The 17,970-nt window shown below is 36.4% G+C and overlaps 1 protein-coding gene across 6 annotated transcripts in view; it reads right to left on the bottom strand.

Annotated features, from left to right (window-relative positions):
* tho2 (THO complex subunit 2-like protein) overlaps window positions 1-17,970 on the bottom strand; it is a 49,469-nt gene that overhangs the window by 19,215 nt on the left and 12,284 nt on the right. For 2 of the 6 annotated variants that reach the window (XR_010850528.1, XR_010850530.1), the window contains exons 12-27: window positions 17,556-17,700; window positions 16,496-16,698; window positions 15,646-15,864; window positions 15,293-15,457; window positions 14,572-14,712; window positions 13,646-13,759; window positions 13,055-13,174; window positions 12,536-12,663; window positions 9,649-9,712; window positions 8,330-8,581; window positions 7,832-7,963; window positions 7,432-7,668; window positions 6,790-6,851; window positions 6,377-6,479; window positions 5,798-5,909; window positions 3,298-4,103 (exon numbers count right to left, since the gene is read on the bottom strand). Coding sequence is in view for 3 of the 6 variants with exons in the window: in XM_067089192.1 (XP_066945293.1) it covers window positions 5,098-5,159; window positions 5,798-5,909; window positions 6,377-6,479; window positions 6,790-6,851; window positions 7,432-7,668; window positions 7,832-7,963; window positions 8,330-8,581; window positions 9,649-9,712; window positions 12,536-12,663; window positions 13,055-13,174; window positions 13,646-13,759; window positions 14,572-14,712; window positions 15,293-15,457; window positions 15,646-15,864; window positions 16,496-16,698; window positions 17,556-17,700 (2,259 nt within the window). In the remaining 3 variants the exon portion in view is untranslated. Of the gene's footprint in view, window positions 1-3,297; window positions 4,104-4,984; window positions 5,160-5,797; window positions 5,910-6,376; window positions 6,480-6,789; window positions 6,852-7,431; window positions 7,669-7,831; window positions 7,964-8,329; window positions 8,582-9,648; window positions 9,713-12,535; window positions 12,664-13,054; window positions 13,175-13,645; window positions 13,760-14,571; window positions 14,713-15,292; window positions 15,458-15,645; window positions 15,865-16,495; window positions 16,699-17,555; window positions 17,701-17,970 lie in introns of those variants that run through there. The other 4 variants (XM_067089190.1, XM_067089193.1, XR_010850529.1 and 1 more) reach the window with 3 other exon arrangements.

Raw genomic sequence — 17,970 nt, forward strand, 5'->3', positions numbered from 1 at the left:
ATTCATCACAGCCAGAAAAATTAAGCCAAATTCTTTGACTTTCTTAGAGGAGGCATTACAGCAATTTAACAGATTAAAGTAAAGGCACACATTTATTTTACAGCCCTAAATTGTTATTGAAGAGAGAGGCACGTGAACCCGTAACCATTCAGTAAGAAGAGATATTGTACTAAGTTAGACCCAAGAAACATTATTTACAAATAACTTGGCATAACGTTTCCATAACTAATAGCGAAAATCATACGATATTGTATTTTCCAATTAATTTTATAGAGCGACCATTATAACGGAAGTCTACTTTTCGATTCGACATGGCTTCATACCAAGTAAAAATGATCAATATGCAGTTAGTTTTTTAAAAAACATGTAACTAATCAACTAATAATTAAGCTTACATAAAATTAAGATAAACTCAAATGGATGGCTGTTAACTCAGAGAATCTAATCTGAGACATGAAATTTATCATCATAAAACAAAACTGTGAAGTGGTACGTTCAAGAGTAGTATTTGGGACATAAAAGTGCCTCATTTACAAGAATGAATTTAGTTACTACCACCAGACTTGTAACTCTGAGTACGCAAGTTTTACAATACTGTGTTGGTAGTACAATATATTAACATGACCAACTCGAGAAATATAGCTAAATGGTAATATAAGTTGAGGATGATCCTTTATCTGAAGTCCTTGGGACTGGAACTGTTCTGGGTTTTTTTAATGCAAATTTGTATTCAGTCAATTCCCATTATTGCAACATCAGTGGCACTTTCTATAGAATGCTGTTTCTTGTAGAAAATACTAAGCACAAACAAACAATAATTACTTTCGAAAAAATTAAGTCAAAATCAATTCACAAATAACGCAATCAATGCTATTCCATGAATGTACTGTATACTTCCCATCCCCCAACCAACACCATATTCCTACCCCATTACAGTAATAGTTCAGTAATTCTTTGCAAACATTTTCTTTTGGAGTAAGTACACAAACATTTTCTTTTGAAGTAAGTACAAACTTCATTATTGAAATATTACAAAGTTAAACTAGACTTCAGATGCTATTTTCTATAAATAAAAAACTTGTCAAATGGAGTCCAAATAAATACAATCCCAGCAGCTTAAGTCTCGATCATAGGGACTCTCATTGGCCGCAGTTTGATATAAAAGGCTCTTTATCTTTAATTGTAGTAGTCCTAACATTCCTTTCCCCCTTCCACCAACAACACACGAGAGGCTAATTTCAACATTATTTTAAAGCTTACTTGAATGTACCTGCAAATATACTTTGGTATATCGAGCCCCTGGTAGAAGATTCCCTCCGAATAATGCAAACTTCCCCTTTTACCTTGTGCTGAAGGGGGACCATAAATTATATGATTATCATAATTACTCACTTCAATACCTTGTAACAAACTCTCATATGGTAATGAAAGGAAGAACACACGCAGTGAGGATACGGACAAATTTATTACAGTTTATTTCTGCTGTCAGAAACTCGAGGAATCTTTGACGCGTTCCCTAAGGCTATCACTAAAAAAATTAAGAATTTTATGAACACTACATGAAAATTGCCAAGATTTAGATAAAGTGATTTTATGTGAGGACCTGAAACCACTCCTTCCCTCCCCCTACTCTCTCTCATACCTAATTTACGTAAATTTTGCAGCTTGTAGTTTTACGTTTGCTGACGCACCTTATCTGAAAGGTTTTGAGCGAGGATTACGATACTTTCCAACATTCCCAAACGGTTTTGAGTTTTATGATTGCACACCTTCACTTGTTTTATCCTCTTCCTATCACTGCTTTTAATATTCTTCCTATTTTATTTCACGGATGAGAAAAAGTGAGAATCTTTGGCTAAAAAACATCATCCACTTATGAAGCATTTATACACTCCAACAATGGAAATATTTACTACTCCCAAATATTCACACTGCAAAAGGGCCCATGTATAAACCCTTACATTTTTAGTAGTAAAGCTGATGAAGTCTTCTTGGACCACACTTTCCTGATAAAGGCCAGAAAATTATTTTTCATACTACATGCCTTTACAAGGTATATACCAAAGCGTAACCCTTTCAGATAATAGTGACGTAACTCTATGTCATACAATTCTCAACCATCAAGATTCTGCAGACGTAACATTACGTCACCCAAACCAAATCTGGATGTCATAGTACGCAGCTTGCCTGCGAAAGGCCCAACCAAAATTAATATTCTGCCACAAAATAATTTCAAAATAAACCTTCAAGCAATCTGTTGCTGAGCAAGCTCGAAATGCGAGGTGCACACAGCGTAGACAGAACTAGTGAGTGGCCAAAACTAGAAAGGGTTAAAACAAGTTTCCCTTGTTTCAAACATTACTGTACTGCGTACTGAGGCTAATTCGGTAGATTTTATACACCACATGATACACTAAGCAGCGAACATACTTTGGGAACACAAAACAGGGAGAGGTCCTTGAATCCACCTTATCAGTGGTTTGCAGATTTGCAATCTAAACACACCACAGTCTTATAGTTGCAACTTACCACATAAATGCCTTTTCTGATTCTACCTCAGACACACCATTTTGACACACCTTAATTTTCATATTCAATATGTATATTTAAGATGAAAAGAATAAATAGACATGCTTCAATGTTAGGACATCTATATTACAAGCTGAATGGTATGTTTTAGACTTGTATACAGTTAAACTACCGACTCGATTCTTTTGAAACATATTCCCACAGTCCTCCAGTTCAGAAAACTTACAAGTGTACATGGTATAAAAAAATTACTATGAAAACAAACTTAAAATTACAGCCCTTAAAACATGTGAAAAAACAAAGCAGGGCCATCGGATGAGTGTGACCGCCTATGTTTGGTTATATAAATGAATTCCAAAAAAGTGTGTGTGTGTGTGTCCAACCTGTGTTTGGTTAAATAAATGAATTTTGAAAAATACATTTCTAGAAAAAATATGGTATGTGTGTGTATGTGTGTGTGTGCGTGTACCAAGCAACTGCATCAAAAATACAACAGATCTTTATGCCTTTCAAGAAACTGAAAATGATACTAAATTACTTCTTATTAGAGGCCCTTCCATGCCAAAATCAACCTCCTTAATGGCACGTAATGCAGACCAAGTTGTCTGAATTGAGTACTCACTTGAAAAAAAAAAACTGTCCCCATTTTATCTACAAAAAAGAAGAAGCACAAGTGGTAGTCACACTGTAGTACATTCTTGTTCTAACTGGAGATAAGGTTTTGAACTAAAATAAAGAAATTTACTAAATGCTTTCTCTTTATAATACTTGCGGGAGATGGAATCCTGAGAAAAATCATGCCGACAAGTTAAGACATCACTCTGCAGTCCTGCTGTCTCTTGAGTCACCAGCCTTGCGCTGTCAATCGGCGACACGGACTTACACGTAGCGATCACGAGGTGGGCTTAGAAAGCATTGTCCACTGGCATAGCTCGGAGCGTTGTGGCATCGATTATCTAGTCTCGGGTACTTGGGAAAATGGGACGAACAAACTTTATGCGGCTTTTTCCACTGTACTTTCTAAATAGGATACATCACTTCAAGAGAGTTCTGGATGTAGTTCCTGCCTCAGCACATATAGACATCTGGACCTTTTTTTTTTTTTTTATCTTAATAAAAGTTTCCTTCCCAAAGCAAGAAATGAATGATTTCATTTTCATATTAAAAATAACACTGGAAATGGCTTCACTGTCCACAGTCAAGATGAGTAACGAATAGGTATTGCCAGGACACCTACGACTAATCCGAAATTATGAATCCACTGAAGTTTAAAAGAAAAGATCGGCTTCTCTCCCACCCTTAAACATTGTTTTCCTCAGTTTATAAACACACGTCATCTGACTGCCTGTCGTGGGACGAACACTTGCACCGCGGCACATCAGGGTGAAGCACTGGTGGCGGCAGCGATATGGGAAGCCATAACTATGACGGTTACAATTTGGAGGGGTACGACTGATACTTCTTCACCGTGAAACACCAGCCCTTCAATTCTAAACGGTTTAAATATAATTACTGGTCACATTCAACGCTCATACTGACCTTCGAGTTAGCCTCCGTCTTACGGCGTTTTGACCCTGTCGGAAGAGAGAGAGAAAACTCAAAACGTACACTAATATTAAATTAATATTTAAGGGCTTACAAAGACGTTATTTTCAAAAGGTTACCTAAAAAAAAAAAGGTGTGAGGACATATTCAATGTCTTAAAATATATAAAGAGCAGATTGGGAAAAGAGGAATGAGAAGAACTACATTTTGTGGCAAGAGTGGGGACCAGCCTGGATGAAGTGGAAAGGTTACCTGACTATTGGTATTTGTGTTTATCTCACAAACAGACAACACGCACTTATGATCCCTGTATAATGCTAAAAAATCATAAAGGTAAAGATATAACAGCCTTGGGCAGACGGGAATTCACAGAGTGCTTAGGACACACAAATGGAGAAAAAATCACTAAACATTTAACTCTGTAAAGGAAAAATTTGACCTCGCAATTATGATGAACTAATTAAGAAGATCGTACATGTCCAAAGTCCAAAGATGGAGGTTTAGTCCAACAAATTTGTGGATGTTATTTATTTTAGTTTCATTATTAAATCTCTTGACATGGTTATAAAAACTTCATTTCCTGGTGACTTTCTGTATTGTCAAGTTATCTGAATTTTTGTTAGAAAATCTGTGAACTCCATTTGTCTCCTGATGACTATCAGAAGAATGTTGGTAGTTTAACTGAGTGTAAGGTTTTCTCTCCTAATACTGGACTGGGCAAGATTGTTGTCGTACGTTCACCTACATGAAAAATCAAACACAACGGCGACCAACGGTCCATATTTTGGTAATTCTCCTTGGAAAAGAACAAGCTAAAATGTTTTAAAATTCCCACCCTTCAAACAGAATCTACTTCCTTTCTTTTGGATATTTTTTACATATGCCAAAATCTACTGCACGCTTACCTTGGATCAGTATAGTCAAGTCTCATATTTTGCATTGATGTTTACAATAGTTACAAACTGTTCATATTCTACAAAGATTTTCTGAAACTAGCACAATGCTGTATTGAGATAATAAAGTCTAAAGAATATTCTTGTCTGGGATTTCTTCATCACATGAATTTGACGCGGCACTACATTCCCCTGAAAGTAATTTTGAAAATTACCTTTCGATACTGACTGGTGGGGCATTTTGAAAATGGAGTGAGTTTAGATAATTCCATCAACATTTCTTTGGCCTAACCTTTAAGAGATACCTTGCACAGGGAGGGGTAGAAAGTGGGTAATGCCAAGTTAACCTAATTTGGTGCATTGTGAAAGGTACTGCCTTCTTGCACCATACCTATGGCACCATCTGCATGACAATCTGCTGTTTACTTAACATACATCCCCTAGCTATCCAACTTTATCTCTGTAGTCCACCAATATTCAACTCATTTAAACGTAAATCGTTCAGGTTAATCCCATGAGTCTAGTAATATGACAAATAATATAGTTAAAACTGATTTAAAATCATAACGATACTAGTTTTAGGGGTACAGTAATATGACAAATAGTATAGTTAAAACTAATTTAAAATCATAATACTAGTTTTAGGGGAAAACTTTAATTTTCAAAAAATGTCAAAACTGGCCCTTGCCTTGAGAACTCTTATCAGAAGATCTAAGTTACAGGAAAGCTAAACAACAATATATACAAGGGAAGGCATTCTCTCTAATCTCACTTATCTCACCTGAAGAGAAAATATGACATGAAAACCAAACTGAACAAAAAGACCTCACCTCTCGTAGACCCTTCCGGGGGCTCCATCTTAACTGATGACGAGGATGAATTAGACACAACACTGCCCTCTCGTTCTATGTCAGCTTCAACCGCCTCATCTTCCTCATCCGGCTGAAAAGAAAAAGATGCCACTACCATTACTAACACAAAGTAACATTATTTTTGACAAAGACACAAATCATCAGGCCATTGATTCTAATAGCAGGCTTCTATGTGGAATGCTCATAAATAAATGTAAATTACAAGTCTTAAATTTTACATGAAATCATGTGAATAAATAAAAAATCTACAATAAACTAGCACCAGCTATATGGGATAGAAATTTCAAAACCAGGAGCTAAAGTGTCAGGAGTTTTACTTTGGAAATTAACTCACAGACAGCAGTTGATTAGTGACACATTGCAAAATAAAATCTTGTCAGTTATGAAACCCACCATTAGTCAAAATATCTTCAACAAAGCTTACAAAACATACTGCATAAACCTGCTTACACATCGGTAGGAAAAAAAAAACTATAATGTCCCTGTCAAAGATCACGACGACGCTACAAGAGAAGCCCGCTTTCCCGAGAGACCTACCTTTGTCCGTTTACCATCTTTGGCCTTCTTTTTGGGGTCATCCTTCTTGTCATCTTTCTTGGCCTCGCTGTCCTTTTTATCGTCACCCTCCTTTCTCCCTGATCTAGTGAGAGAGAAATGTAATATCATAATTGAGTCCTTTCAAGGAGTTGCAAAACGTAAACCAGTTTACTATTGGGGGACTATATGCTATACAATGCTTGCACAAATCCAAACCCAAGTTATTTAAATCAATTTTCTATGAGTAGTTCTGCTAGTATGTCTTTAGTATTTTTCAGCGTTGACAATGATTACGAGACATTAAATAACAGTATTACTGTAATCTCAAACTAACTACAATTAGGTTTCACCAATGCAGCTTTTATAAAAACAAAAGGACCGCAAAGCACTGTAAGGATGCAACGTACACATACCTAGTTTCTCTCTTTTCCTCTTTCATGTCAACATCTCCGTTTGTAGCTTCAGTTGATTCCACCTACAATAAACAAAATAACATTAGTAGTTTTCAGCACTGACAATGATTAAGAGATAATAGATAATAATATTACTGCAATGGTTACTACAAGTCCTTTGGCAGGCCAAATAATGTTAGGAGCTTGGCAGAGAGGAAAACCAGTGAAGGTCATACGTTTGCCAATCGATTGCATTTACGATTTACTGTCAAGTGCTTTTTGGCAGTTAAGTGCCACCTAATCCATGATGTGTTGTATTAAATGTAAATTATGACTAACTACATTGTTTTGAGTTACTGAATATATTTCCGTTTGATGACAAATAAACCTAACAAGTGCAAACAATGAAGAATCACTTTAATGAATCATGCCATACGCAACTTTTATTCGGGAAAGTAAGATGCGATTTACTTTTTTCAAAATACCTCACTCAGCAGGCAAGATGAATAAAAAGCGATGTCACTGAACAAGATATCTCCCTTTGTCCACATCTAGTTATCAATAATTATTAATTTCTGCCCAACACAATTTATACTCAGCACCTTTTTTGGACTCTTTGGCAGTGCAATAAGAAAATACACCACACAAAACATGAGATCTCACCTTCACTTCTTTGTCGTTTTCTGTAACTTCGCCACCTGTCTTCCCATCTCCTTTGGTTGCTGCTTGTGCCTTTTCCGTTGTCCCATTCACTACCTTGTTTGCCGGTGGGGTACGTTTGGGGACTATGTGGAAGTCTGTCTCAGGCATCAGACTCGATTTTGCGGCTTTCAGTCTTCCCGAGTAGCTGTTCGCCAGGACGTACAGATCGTTCCGACGGTTCTTTTCCTGATTTTTCACCTGCAAAGACAAAATAATGACGAATAATACTCGTAGATATATAAGGAGCTAGATTGTCAGGTAAGTATCAAGGTACTTACATAATCTGTGTCTATTATTTTATTTAAAGTTATACACTGCAACAGGTTTTTATTTGCAGTTTTCAAAGACTGGTAACACTCACCTTTTCTATTCTCTTCTCAATCACTGCTGCTAGATTTGTAATTGCAGGGAAACGTGACAGGATTCCCTGAAGAATCAGAATGGCATTTCGAATCTGGATGTAGTCTCCACTTTCTAAACAGGTAACCAATGCCTGAAAGAGTTCAATTAACGAACTTTACCAACAAAATCCACACCATAAACAACTGCGTAAGACCAACATTATGAAAAGGTGTAATTCAATTTTATGACCAAGTACCGAAATAAATGTAAAACCATTTAAACTACTAAAAAAATTTCAATATATAGAATAGAATATAGGATTCACAACTAAGGCCAGGCACTGGGACCTAAGAGTTCATTCAGCACTGAAGTGGAAATTGAGAGTAAAAAGGTTTGAAAGGTGTAACAGGAGGGAAACCTCGCAGTCACACTACGAAACAGGTGTTAGGAGAGGGTGGAAAGTAAGATGGAAGAAAGAGAATACGAACGGAGGTACAGTAAAAGGGATTGAAAGTACCTTTGTTATTTTGTAATGCCACTTGTGGACGACGTGTCGGTAATTCTCGTAGTCCACGTAGTCGTTCGCTTCCTGCCGAGATACCCTGTACTTTGTGACAAATCCGGGGTAATTTGCACACTCCTTTTCGTAGTTGGACTGGGAAGCGTGCCAGTGCATGACTGTCTCGAGAGTTCCCAGCAGGAATCTGGCATACCTATTTGCCTCTTGTTCTGTACACGATGCTACGGTGTAGGTAATGTCACAGTACATCTGAGGGAAACGAAAGGGTGGGCAAATCTTGTGAGCTAAAAGTACACTTTCATAATCATCTTAATGTCAACATGCTTGATTCTTAAAATGATCACCCGTTTCCTAGTTTAGACCTAAAACTATTTAACATATTCTAAGGCTGATAGTGATAATGTTTTCTTACGGTACCATTTCACAATAGTAAGACATTATTCTTGACCCTTAGGGTGTGAAATTATTAAATGCAGTTAATAAAGTTATTCCCAAAATCATCATGATACAAAAAAACTAGATCCCTCTCCTTCTATTTCTATGAAGAAAGCACAACTGTCTTTAATTAAAACAAAAATGAGGTAAACCTAATACTGATAAAAAAAAAACCAAACACGCGATCTTTTGATCTCACGAGATTCTAAGCACTTGCTTGCAACAAACGGGTTACAATGATTTCCATAATACTCCACACTATTTCATTAAGACTGGTAAGCATTAAAAATTCCCTACCAACCAATTTTTTGCCATTTCAGTAACGGGAAACAAACATACTTCTTTCTGGCTATTACTTACATGAACAGAAAAAATAAACTACGACGAATTAGGGATGTTCACCTGTTTCAATCAACCTGATATTTGTGATGTATAGGTTTTCCGATGTAATGCAACAAGAAATAATGAAATGGCAGCTAGTCTGAATACAGAAACTGCCATTTTATCCACTTCCTCCCACAATATATGGGCATTATAGGTCACAAGTTGTGCTTTCTTGCTCTTCGATAATCACCGTAAAAACTGAAATCTCATGAAATGCTAACAAGAGTAAAAATACAGGCAGTCCCGCGGTTATTGGCGATCCGGTTTTACTGAGCTTGTCTAGTGACAACGATAACTGGATTTTCGGGGCCGATAACCAGATATCGGTTCTGATAACCGGGATCAGTGCTATTATCGGCGATTTTCGGTTATCGTCACACTGCCGGAAACGGAACCGCTGCTGATAACCGGGGACTGCCTGTGGTCACATCACATGTAAATGACCTAGGATGAAACAAACGCTTCAGAACTAACGAACGACTTCTGGTGTAACTTACCCTATCGTAACAGATTAAAGTGGAAAAATTTGGAGTCTTCAGGTCATGCAGCATCTTGACAAACCTGGAAGAAAAGACGGAAAAGACGGCCAAATATGAGTGCTTAAATGACTGACAGCAGGAACAGTGACAGACCACTTCCAGGTTCCTTCGAAAGAACAACACACACGTCCAGTCACCCATTTTTCCTCCGCGGTATTACAGTCACTGCATTTAGTATTTCAACCAGATCACTAAGTGCCACACAGAGGGATGACTATCTGGTAGGAAGAAAGCCTACAGAGTGGATAAGAAAGGGAGAAAGCAATGCGGCTGGGGTCTGTATGAATAGCAAAATAGAATGTTAAATACTTCTTGAGCTATATTCAGGGCAGATCAAAGATAGCCCTCTCTACTGGGGAGCCAACCTAACACTTGCTATGTACATTCAACTATTCGAAACTTTCTTAAACATCAGACAACTATTTACTCCTAACAAAGCTTGATCACCACGTTATCATCAAAAAGGGTCAACAGAAAATTCTAAAATGCTTTCGACAAAAAGGCAAAATTCATTAGCATGTATTCATCAGTTTTTAAATGACTGGCAAAAAAATAAAAGCTACATACAAATAAAAAGGCATTCATTAACTACAGATAATTCCTAGCAAAACATGTACCAAAAAATTAAAACGATAAAAGATTAAAATAGTAGTTTTAAGAGGTCAATAAATAAGCAGATAAAAAGCTTAATCGTGATCAAGTCTGCAACATGAGCAACAAAATTAATCTCTATTTCAAAATTAATAAGCAGATAAAAAGCTTAATCATGATCAAGTCTGCAACATGAGCAACAAATTTAATCTCTATTTCAAAATTAACATAAAAAGCCATCACAGTTCAAGCAAATATATACAGCAGTACCATGCAGTCATAAATTTTCTAAACATAAAAAGCCGAACTGAAAAAACCGCCTATTATTAGTTGCTCAAATATCTCTTGTTAAACATAGGATATTTTTGTTCAAGTGTGTGCCAATTTCTCATGAAAGGAAGAGAATACTGCCATCCTTAACCTCTTACAAAACACTCTGCACTGAAAAATAACATAAGCTGAAAACCTACAGAAAGAATAAGCGTCAGGAGGGCCAATGTCTGCAACTCGGGTGGCATCTAGCTGTCTAAATGATGAACCAAATTCACTATCATAATTTTTAATACCAGTCCTGTGGGCATCTACTTTCTTCCATATCGAAAAGGAAACTCCAAATTGTATACAGAATCATACATACTATTTATTGTCCTATGAAACTACACTGTTAATATCTGGCAATGATTATAGAGGACTTGGGAAGCTTTCAGTCGAGCAAAGATAAAAGAACAGCTAATTGTACTTTTTTTCTTTCTTTTCACTTTACATTTGAAGTTGCTACATTTATCTTAGCTGAACTGATGTACTTTCTTTAATGTCAACCCCTGTGAATTATCCACTACCTAGTTACAAGTTACAACTCAACTTCATACTGACATTATTCTGCTGAAATTAATCTATTTATATGCACATGGTACTCCACCGATAAGTTAAACTAAAATTTACCTACCTTTCATGCTGGGTACATGATTTGGGATACAAATCACTAATGCAAGAAAATAACCTGAATTAGCTATGTACAATTTACCCTCTACTGGCAAGAATGTATTGCAAACAAAGCTTTGTAAAATAAATGGAGACTAAGGGCAGGAATCAACTCCACAAAGCAATTTTAGGCAAGACAGTGACTGCTAAGGTCCGGGTATTAAATGTCCAATCGCAAGGAAACATGCAACTCTTTACAAACAGTTACTCCCTGCCCAATTATTTTAATGAATTACTAACTATCAAGTACTCTCAAAATCTAAAATGATATGTGGTCTGCATCAGAAAATACAATCTTCATAAAACAAAATTATTCTTTTAATATAACTCCTTAACATGAAGTGCTGTAATTCTTTTACACAATGAAATGTTCCCAGAAAAAAATTCTCTGAAGGCAGATTAGCACTGTGAAATCTTAAGGTCTCACTTATGAAACCCAGCTCGTTCTTTATATACAATATTTAGCCTCTAACAACAGGAATGTTGAGTTGGGAGGGGGCAAAATTAAGTTAAATTTATTTTTATTTTACAAAATATCATATTTTAAGAAAAAACCCGAACACAGGCAGAAAGTGTAGAGGAAGGTGGTAAGAATCCACTAACCATTTACATGAATGATCATTATTAAGTAGTTTAACCAGACCACTGAGCTAATTTGTTTAGCTCTGACAGCCTGGCCCAAATGATTTGTTTTTATCAATTATAAAGTTTAGATTTTATTTATTAGATAACAGACCCTCAAAAATATTATAGCTTAGTTAATTGAAAATGATGGAGTCTGAAAAAAATGTCTTTTGACTGATTTGTTTCCGAAGTTAACATTTGTTGTCGATTATATTCTAAGCATTCACACAAACAATGTTGGACTGTTGATATTACTCTATATTCTTTATATAAAAGGACTGATAATGTGGGCTATTCATTAAATATCTGTACGTTAAATGACAGTATCTATGTTTGATCTTGTCATAGTAAACACAGCTCTGGCTGCTTTAACGATTTCTTCATTTCCTGTAATGTCTGCGTGGGCAGGAATCAACATATTTCTATAATTTTACTATACAATTTTACTATCTTCATATAACACGTAAAGAGAAATTTTATCTGGTGTGCGAAGGTACCGATTGTATAAAATGCCCAGAAGTGGATCTAACGTAAAAATTCATTAATGAAGAAAAAGTAACACACCTACAAAAATAACTGTGCACTCAAACACCCGTTCATAACCAAGGAGGAAAGATAAGATACAGAAATGAATAAACTACACCCTTACTTGGAACAATACACGGCGTCCAGTGCAGTGAAAGTGCAGCGCGGGAAAAGACACAGCTGCAGAAACGCCGTGACGGTATCGTTTTTGGGCGATCTCGCAGCCCGTAGCATGAACCACTTGTCCTTCTCCTGAGAATTAAAAAAGAAAACCAAATAACTCGTCTTCTTCCACCTCAATAGGTGCTATGCGCAAAATGTAATAGAATGGAATGGAACATAGAATTTAGGCCAAAGGCCATGCACTGGGACCTATGAGGTCACTCAACGCTGAAAGGGAAATTGAGAGTACAAAGGTTTGAAAGGTGTAACAGGAGGAAAACCTCGCGGTTGCACTATGAAACAACTGTTAAGAGTGGTTGAAAAGTAGAATGGAAGAGAGAGAATATGAGAGGAAGTACAGTAAAAGGAATGAATGGGGTTGCAGCTAGGAGCACTGATGGCGCTATACCCTATGGGGGCAAAATGTAATACATACATAACATTCACTTCAAACTAAAGCTCTGCAGCCTGCAATACCCACCTGTTGTAACCTGGCACGAACGCGCTCTACGTGCTCCTTTTGTCTCTTCTCTTCCTCCTGCAGTTTTTCTCTGAGAGATACCAGACGGTCAGTGTCCTTTTTTCTTTTGCTGGAGGAGGGCTGAATGGGAAGAGGTTTGGTTGCTTTTAAAAGACCATTTTTATTCTCAATAGAAAGGTGTAAGTTTCAACACAGTAAACTCTTAACTTTCTACTAAATGTCCACCAAAATGAGAGAGATAAAAATAAAATACAGAGCTTGATGAAATTAAGAATACCACTGAATATTTCACGTGCAAAAACTCTACTGTTTCATTTTGAAATGAACACTTTTTTGAGTATTTCGAAAGGTTTTAACGAGATGTTTGAAGTTGTGACCACATTTGTCCCATTATGGTGACTAACTTAAAATGTATACTATCCACAAAACCATGATGACAATGAACAATATGATAATTATTGATATGTCTAGACTATCACAATAAAATAATACTGCTACCAATGTTAACATTAACAATGAGATAAAGAGATCACGAAATTCTAACAACTCCATCAATGAAAAATCAACAGTACAAGAAAATGTTATACTTACATTGACATCAATCTTCTTAATCTCCTTTTCATATATGTGAGTTGGTACCTCTAGGTCTGACATTGTGAGTGTCCAGAAAGTAAGGAAGAATGATGGGTCCATGTCCTCCCAAACCTGAAATATTCATTTAAGATTACGCAAGTTTATTCAAATTACTAAGGCAAAAAATCCAGCCAAAAGTACTGTAGAGCCATAAATATCAAGCATTTAGAAGAGGAATAAAGTACCTCCAACTCCAAAACCTATCACATACTCGTACTACATAAGATGAGCAAAGCAGTAATTAAACTTGGCCAAATAAAGGTTTCAAGTGACACAACTAGTTAATACAGCACCCATATATCTACTAAAACCACAATATGGAGCAACAGGTTGTAAAAATTAAGATTTACAGCATACTGGGCGGGTAATATGCTGTGAATCTTAATTTTCACAGCATTCAGGGCTGGCAAGAGGCTTGGCCAACTCATGATCTACAAAAGAATACCTCCTGGCATAATGGCAAAGTGTTTTCTATTTATGACAAACGGCAAACAAAGGTAACATGCAAATCACACCAAACTTCAATTATGTCTTTTATACAGACAACCTCTTCACACATAAATATTTTATCAATCTTTTAATGAAGAACAAAAAATGTGGTTCTCCAAAAATAACATTCCCTTTCATCAAAATTCTACCCCTCTTCGGATAAAAGCCACCAAAAATGAAGAGTCCACTTCTTAAGGGGAAACCTAATCGTTACATTCTCCAGGCGGCATTATCGACAAAAACAATGTACCAAAGGCACACACTGTTTATAAACCCCATACTCACATTACCCAAATAAAATAACAAATCTCTTAAACTTATTCAGCACTCTCCTGAATCATTTGAAGAAACTGACTACCAAACAACTTCCTACAAACTACACTTCAATCACTTACCTTACAACTAAAATGAGGTCTTATTTTTACAACTATGGGTCCAAACACCTCATTGCATGCTTCCAAATAACGTTTTTTCTTCTGTTCGATTGTCAATTTCTTTTCGCCTCTGTCCTGTCTTCTCAATTCATCATATTTCAACTGGAAAAGAAAAATGAGAGGAAATTAAGAAGGATGCATGGAACATTTTCCCCGATTCTGTTTTGGTAGTTAGAAAATCATGGTCTCTGTCTCATACCAACCCTTAAGCACTCTCAAGGATTCTACAGGTGTGTTACAAGCCCTGGGTATATTCAGCAAATAGACCTTCCTCCGACAGTAATTTGGGTAAATAAATGGCCAATGGGGATATGATGGAACAAACTGTGATGAAACAACAGATAACTCATTTTAAACAAGCTTCAGCCAACCTTTAAGATAATAAAGTTGAATGAAACCTATCATAATACATCTGTAATGGAAATTGCCTGTTTGAATCAAATAGCACACAGATATAAGAACTCAATTATTTTTCAACGAAAGATATCCCCAAAAAACAAGCTACAGTGGCAATGATTCAACAACAAAGTAAAAGGAATACCAAGCCTGTCAACTGCACTTTGATTCGGTTTTGCCACACCCAAGGTTGCAGCTTGATTATAACAACAAGCAAACAGCAAGTGAAGGGAAAAAGAAACGAGAATATATCGCAAGTAACAATAGCAGATCTTCACAAACTTACGTTTAGCATATTTGTGAATAATGGCCGAGCCAAAAAGAAGGCTACGTCGGCATTAATGTGGCAGTCTGACAACAGGGTGCCAATGCTAGGGAGTCTGTCGCTCAGTTCATCTATGGTGACCATTTGGAACAGGTACGAACCGAACTGAACCATCGTGTCTTGGCACTGAAAAAAATTTACAAAGAATCGTCAAGATATGTACAGCCTAGTAAAAAACAATTGGGGTTAATGAAATATGACATGATTATAAAACCATACAATTTAGAGATAATAACAATATTTGTATTTTAAATATCCATAAATTTAACATCTTTATCCTTATTCAATCTTAGAGTAAAATCACATCAACTTACCTGATCATACAATTTTCCAACAAGTTTCAGGTGAGGTGATTCTGTCTGGTTGTAAACAACTGAACTTCTCTGTTGTGCCATTAATAGCAGTAAGGGTATGGCCAGGTTGTTCTCCAGAAGGGCCTCCTTCAATCTTACAGAGGACCTTTTTATGTTTCGTTCCTGCTGGTACTGCCCTGCTTCACGACGCAGCAGTTCACCACCGCACATTGCATCAAGCTGTGCAAGTTTGAATAAAAAAAGACAGATGTCCGTGAACATCAAACTATATAGTTCCAACGTATAACATAGGGAAGGTTTAAATACACATACTTTCATAATGCATTTTTCAAATGAAACTCCACCTATATCAAGATACTTTGCTGTACAACCTTCCTTAACAGTATTGCAAGAAAAATTTCTCCAATTGTTGCATGACAGGAACGAGATACTTCAAAGGCAGCCGCAAAAGACGGTTCTTTCTGCTTCGTATAATCTATTTTGAGAAGCCTTGTATAACAATCCAATATTTGTTTTTTTACAGATTTTGTGAAATAATTTCAGTTTCAATAACCCCCTTCAATACAGAAAATATCCTGAGTCCCTGATGCATGGAATCTATAGCTGAATTGTACTGTCCAACAAAACTAACTGATAACCAATCTAAAACTTTTTGTTTCTACAATTTCTTTAACTCTGAAGAAAATATGTACAATGCTTGACAACCACAAAGTAATGATGGGAAAGACACGTACAATACAAGACTATCACAGCATAAACAGTCTGGACTTAAAAAAATGCAACTTGAAACTGAGGACCTAACAAGTTGACCTCAAACTAAAACAAGCCCACCAATGGGATCTTCTCTTACCTGTTCTGATGTAAGATCCTCAAGAGTGTCTATGCCACCCATCTTCTGAACTATTTCTCTTAATATGAGAAGATCTATGGACTTCTCACACTTCAACTGATTGGCTACAAACTGTAGTATACCACCAAGGTCCATGGGATACTTTTTGAAGACTGTGCCACAGAAGTTGGACAGGGACTGCAGCCACGGAGATATGGCCATGGCTGTCAAAAATTAAAATAAATTTAATCCCTGAAAGTTTCACCCTCACTAGAAGTTTATTTATAATTCTGTCATAGGAAAGAGGGCCCCCTACTTGGTTTTTTCTATGGGATTAGTATACTTTACATCTTCCTGAAAAGGTCTCAGAATCCATGACAAATGTTTACAGTTCACTTGCCAATAACAGTTAACTATACAGGCAGTTCCCGGTTATCAGTGGGCTCGTATATCGGTGACCCGGTTTTCCGGCACCTGTCTAGCAATGAAAATCGGTGATTTTCGGCACTAAGATGCGCCGATACATACCTAACAGAGGCGCTGATAACCGAAAATCACAGAAAAAGCCCAGAAAATCTCAGAAATGATGACCAAACTATCTATGACTTTAGGCTCTGTCTCGATTAAAATGGTGTCAAGTTACCGAAAGATATTCCTCCACTAACATAACATCAAATGAATGCAAACAACAAATCTTGAGTTGATGCTAATTAAATCTCTAGCCAGCAAAGCACAAATTAGTCATAAATTCTCAATGAACTAAAAATACAAATTAACTTTATACACTTCAACAATTTCAAATATACTAAAATATAAAACAATGAAAAAATGACATTTTTATATATACTTACCCAATAATTACTTAGCGATGAGAAACTCTTATATAAGTAATTACTGGGTAAATTACTTATGTAACTTAAAATTTGTCTTTAAAAAATAAAGGGTCGCTTAAAATCCCGCTGAAGGAGAGGGACAAACAAAAGCTACGAATAACAACTGTACTGGTAAAAAAGAAATCGTTAGGTTTTACCTGAAAATTGCAAACACTATTAGGAAAAAAATGAAGGCCTGCACTGCTTACCATCATTCGCTGTTCTGTCCTTGTTCTCGGACAAGATTTCCACGATACAATACGCGAGCATATCGTAAGACAGTGAAGTCAGGTACTTGAAGCTATCAACAACAGGTCCGATCAAATTGTCATAGAGTTGAACCTGAATCAGGATCTGGAAGGGAAGAGAAGTCTTGAGCATTTTTAAGAGTTCATTATCATAGAGATCTGGGAGCAAATTAGGACACAATGACACAGCACTCATCTATATAAAGAAGCAAATTCCAATTCTGCTAAAAAGAATGTTTGTTACTGATATTTTCTTCTAAATTTACGCTGGGAAAATGCAGTATATTTGCATATAACTAGAACTTTTAGAGATAAAAATCATGAAATAATATATGGATGGAAAGAGAGAGAGAGAGAGAGAGTGAGAATTACATTT

The sequence above is a fragment of the Macrobrachium rosenbergii genome, chromosome 45, assembly GCF_040412425.1.
Source record: "Macrobrachium rosenbergii isolate ZJJX-2024 chromosome 45, ASM4041242v1, whole genome shotgun sequence".
Taxonomy (NCBI): domain Eukaryota; kingdom Metazoa; phylum Arthropoda; class Malacostraca; order Decapoda; family Palaemonidae; genus Macrobrachium; species Macrobrachium rosenbergii.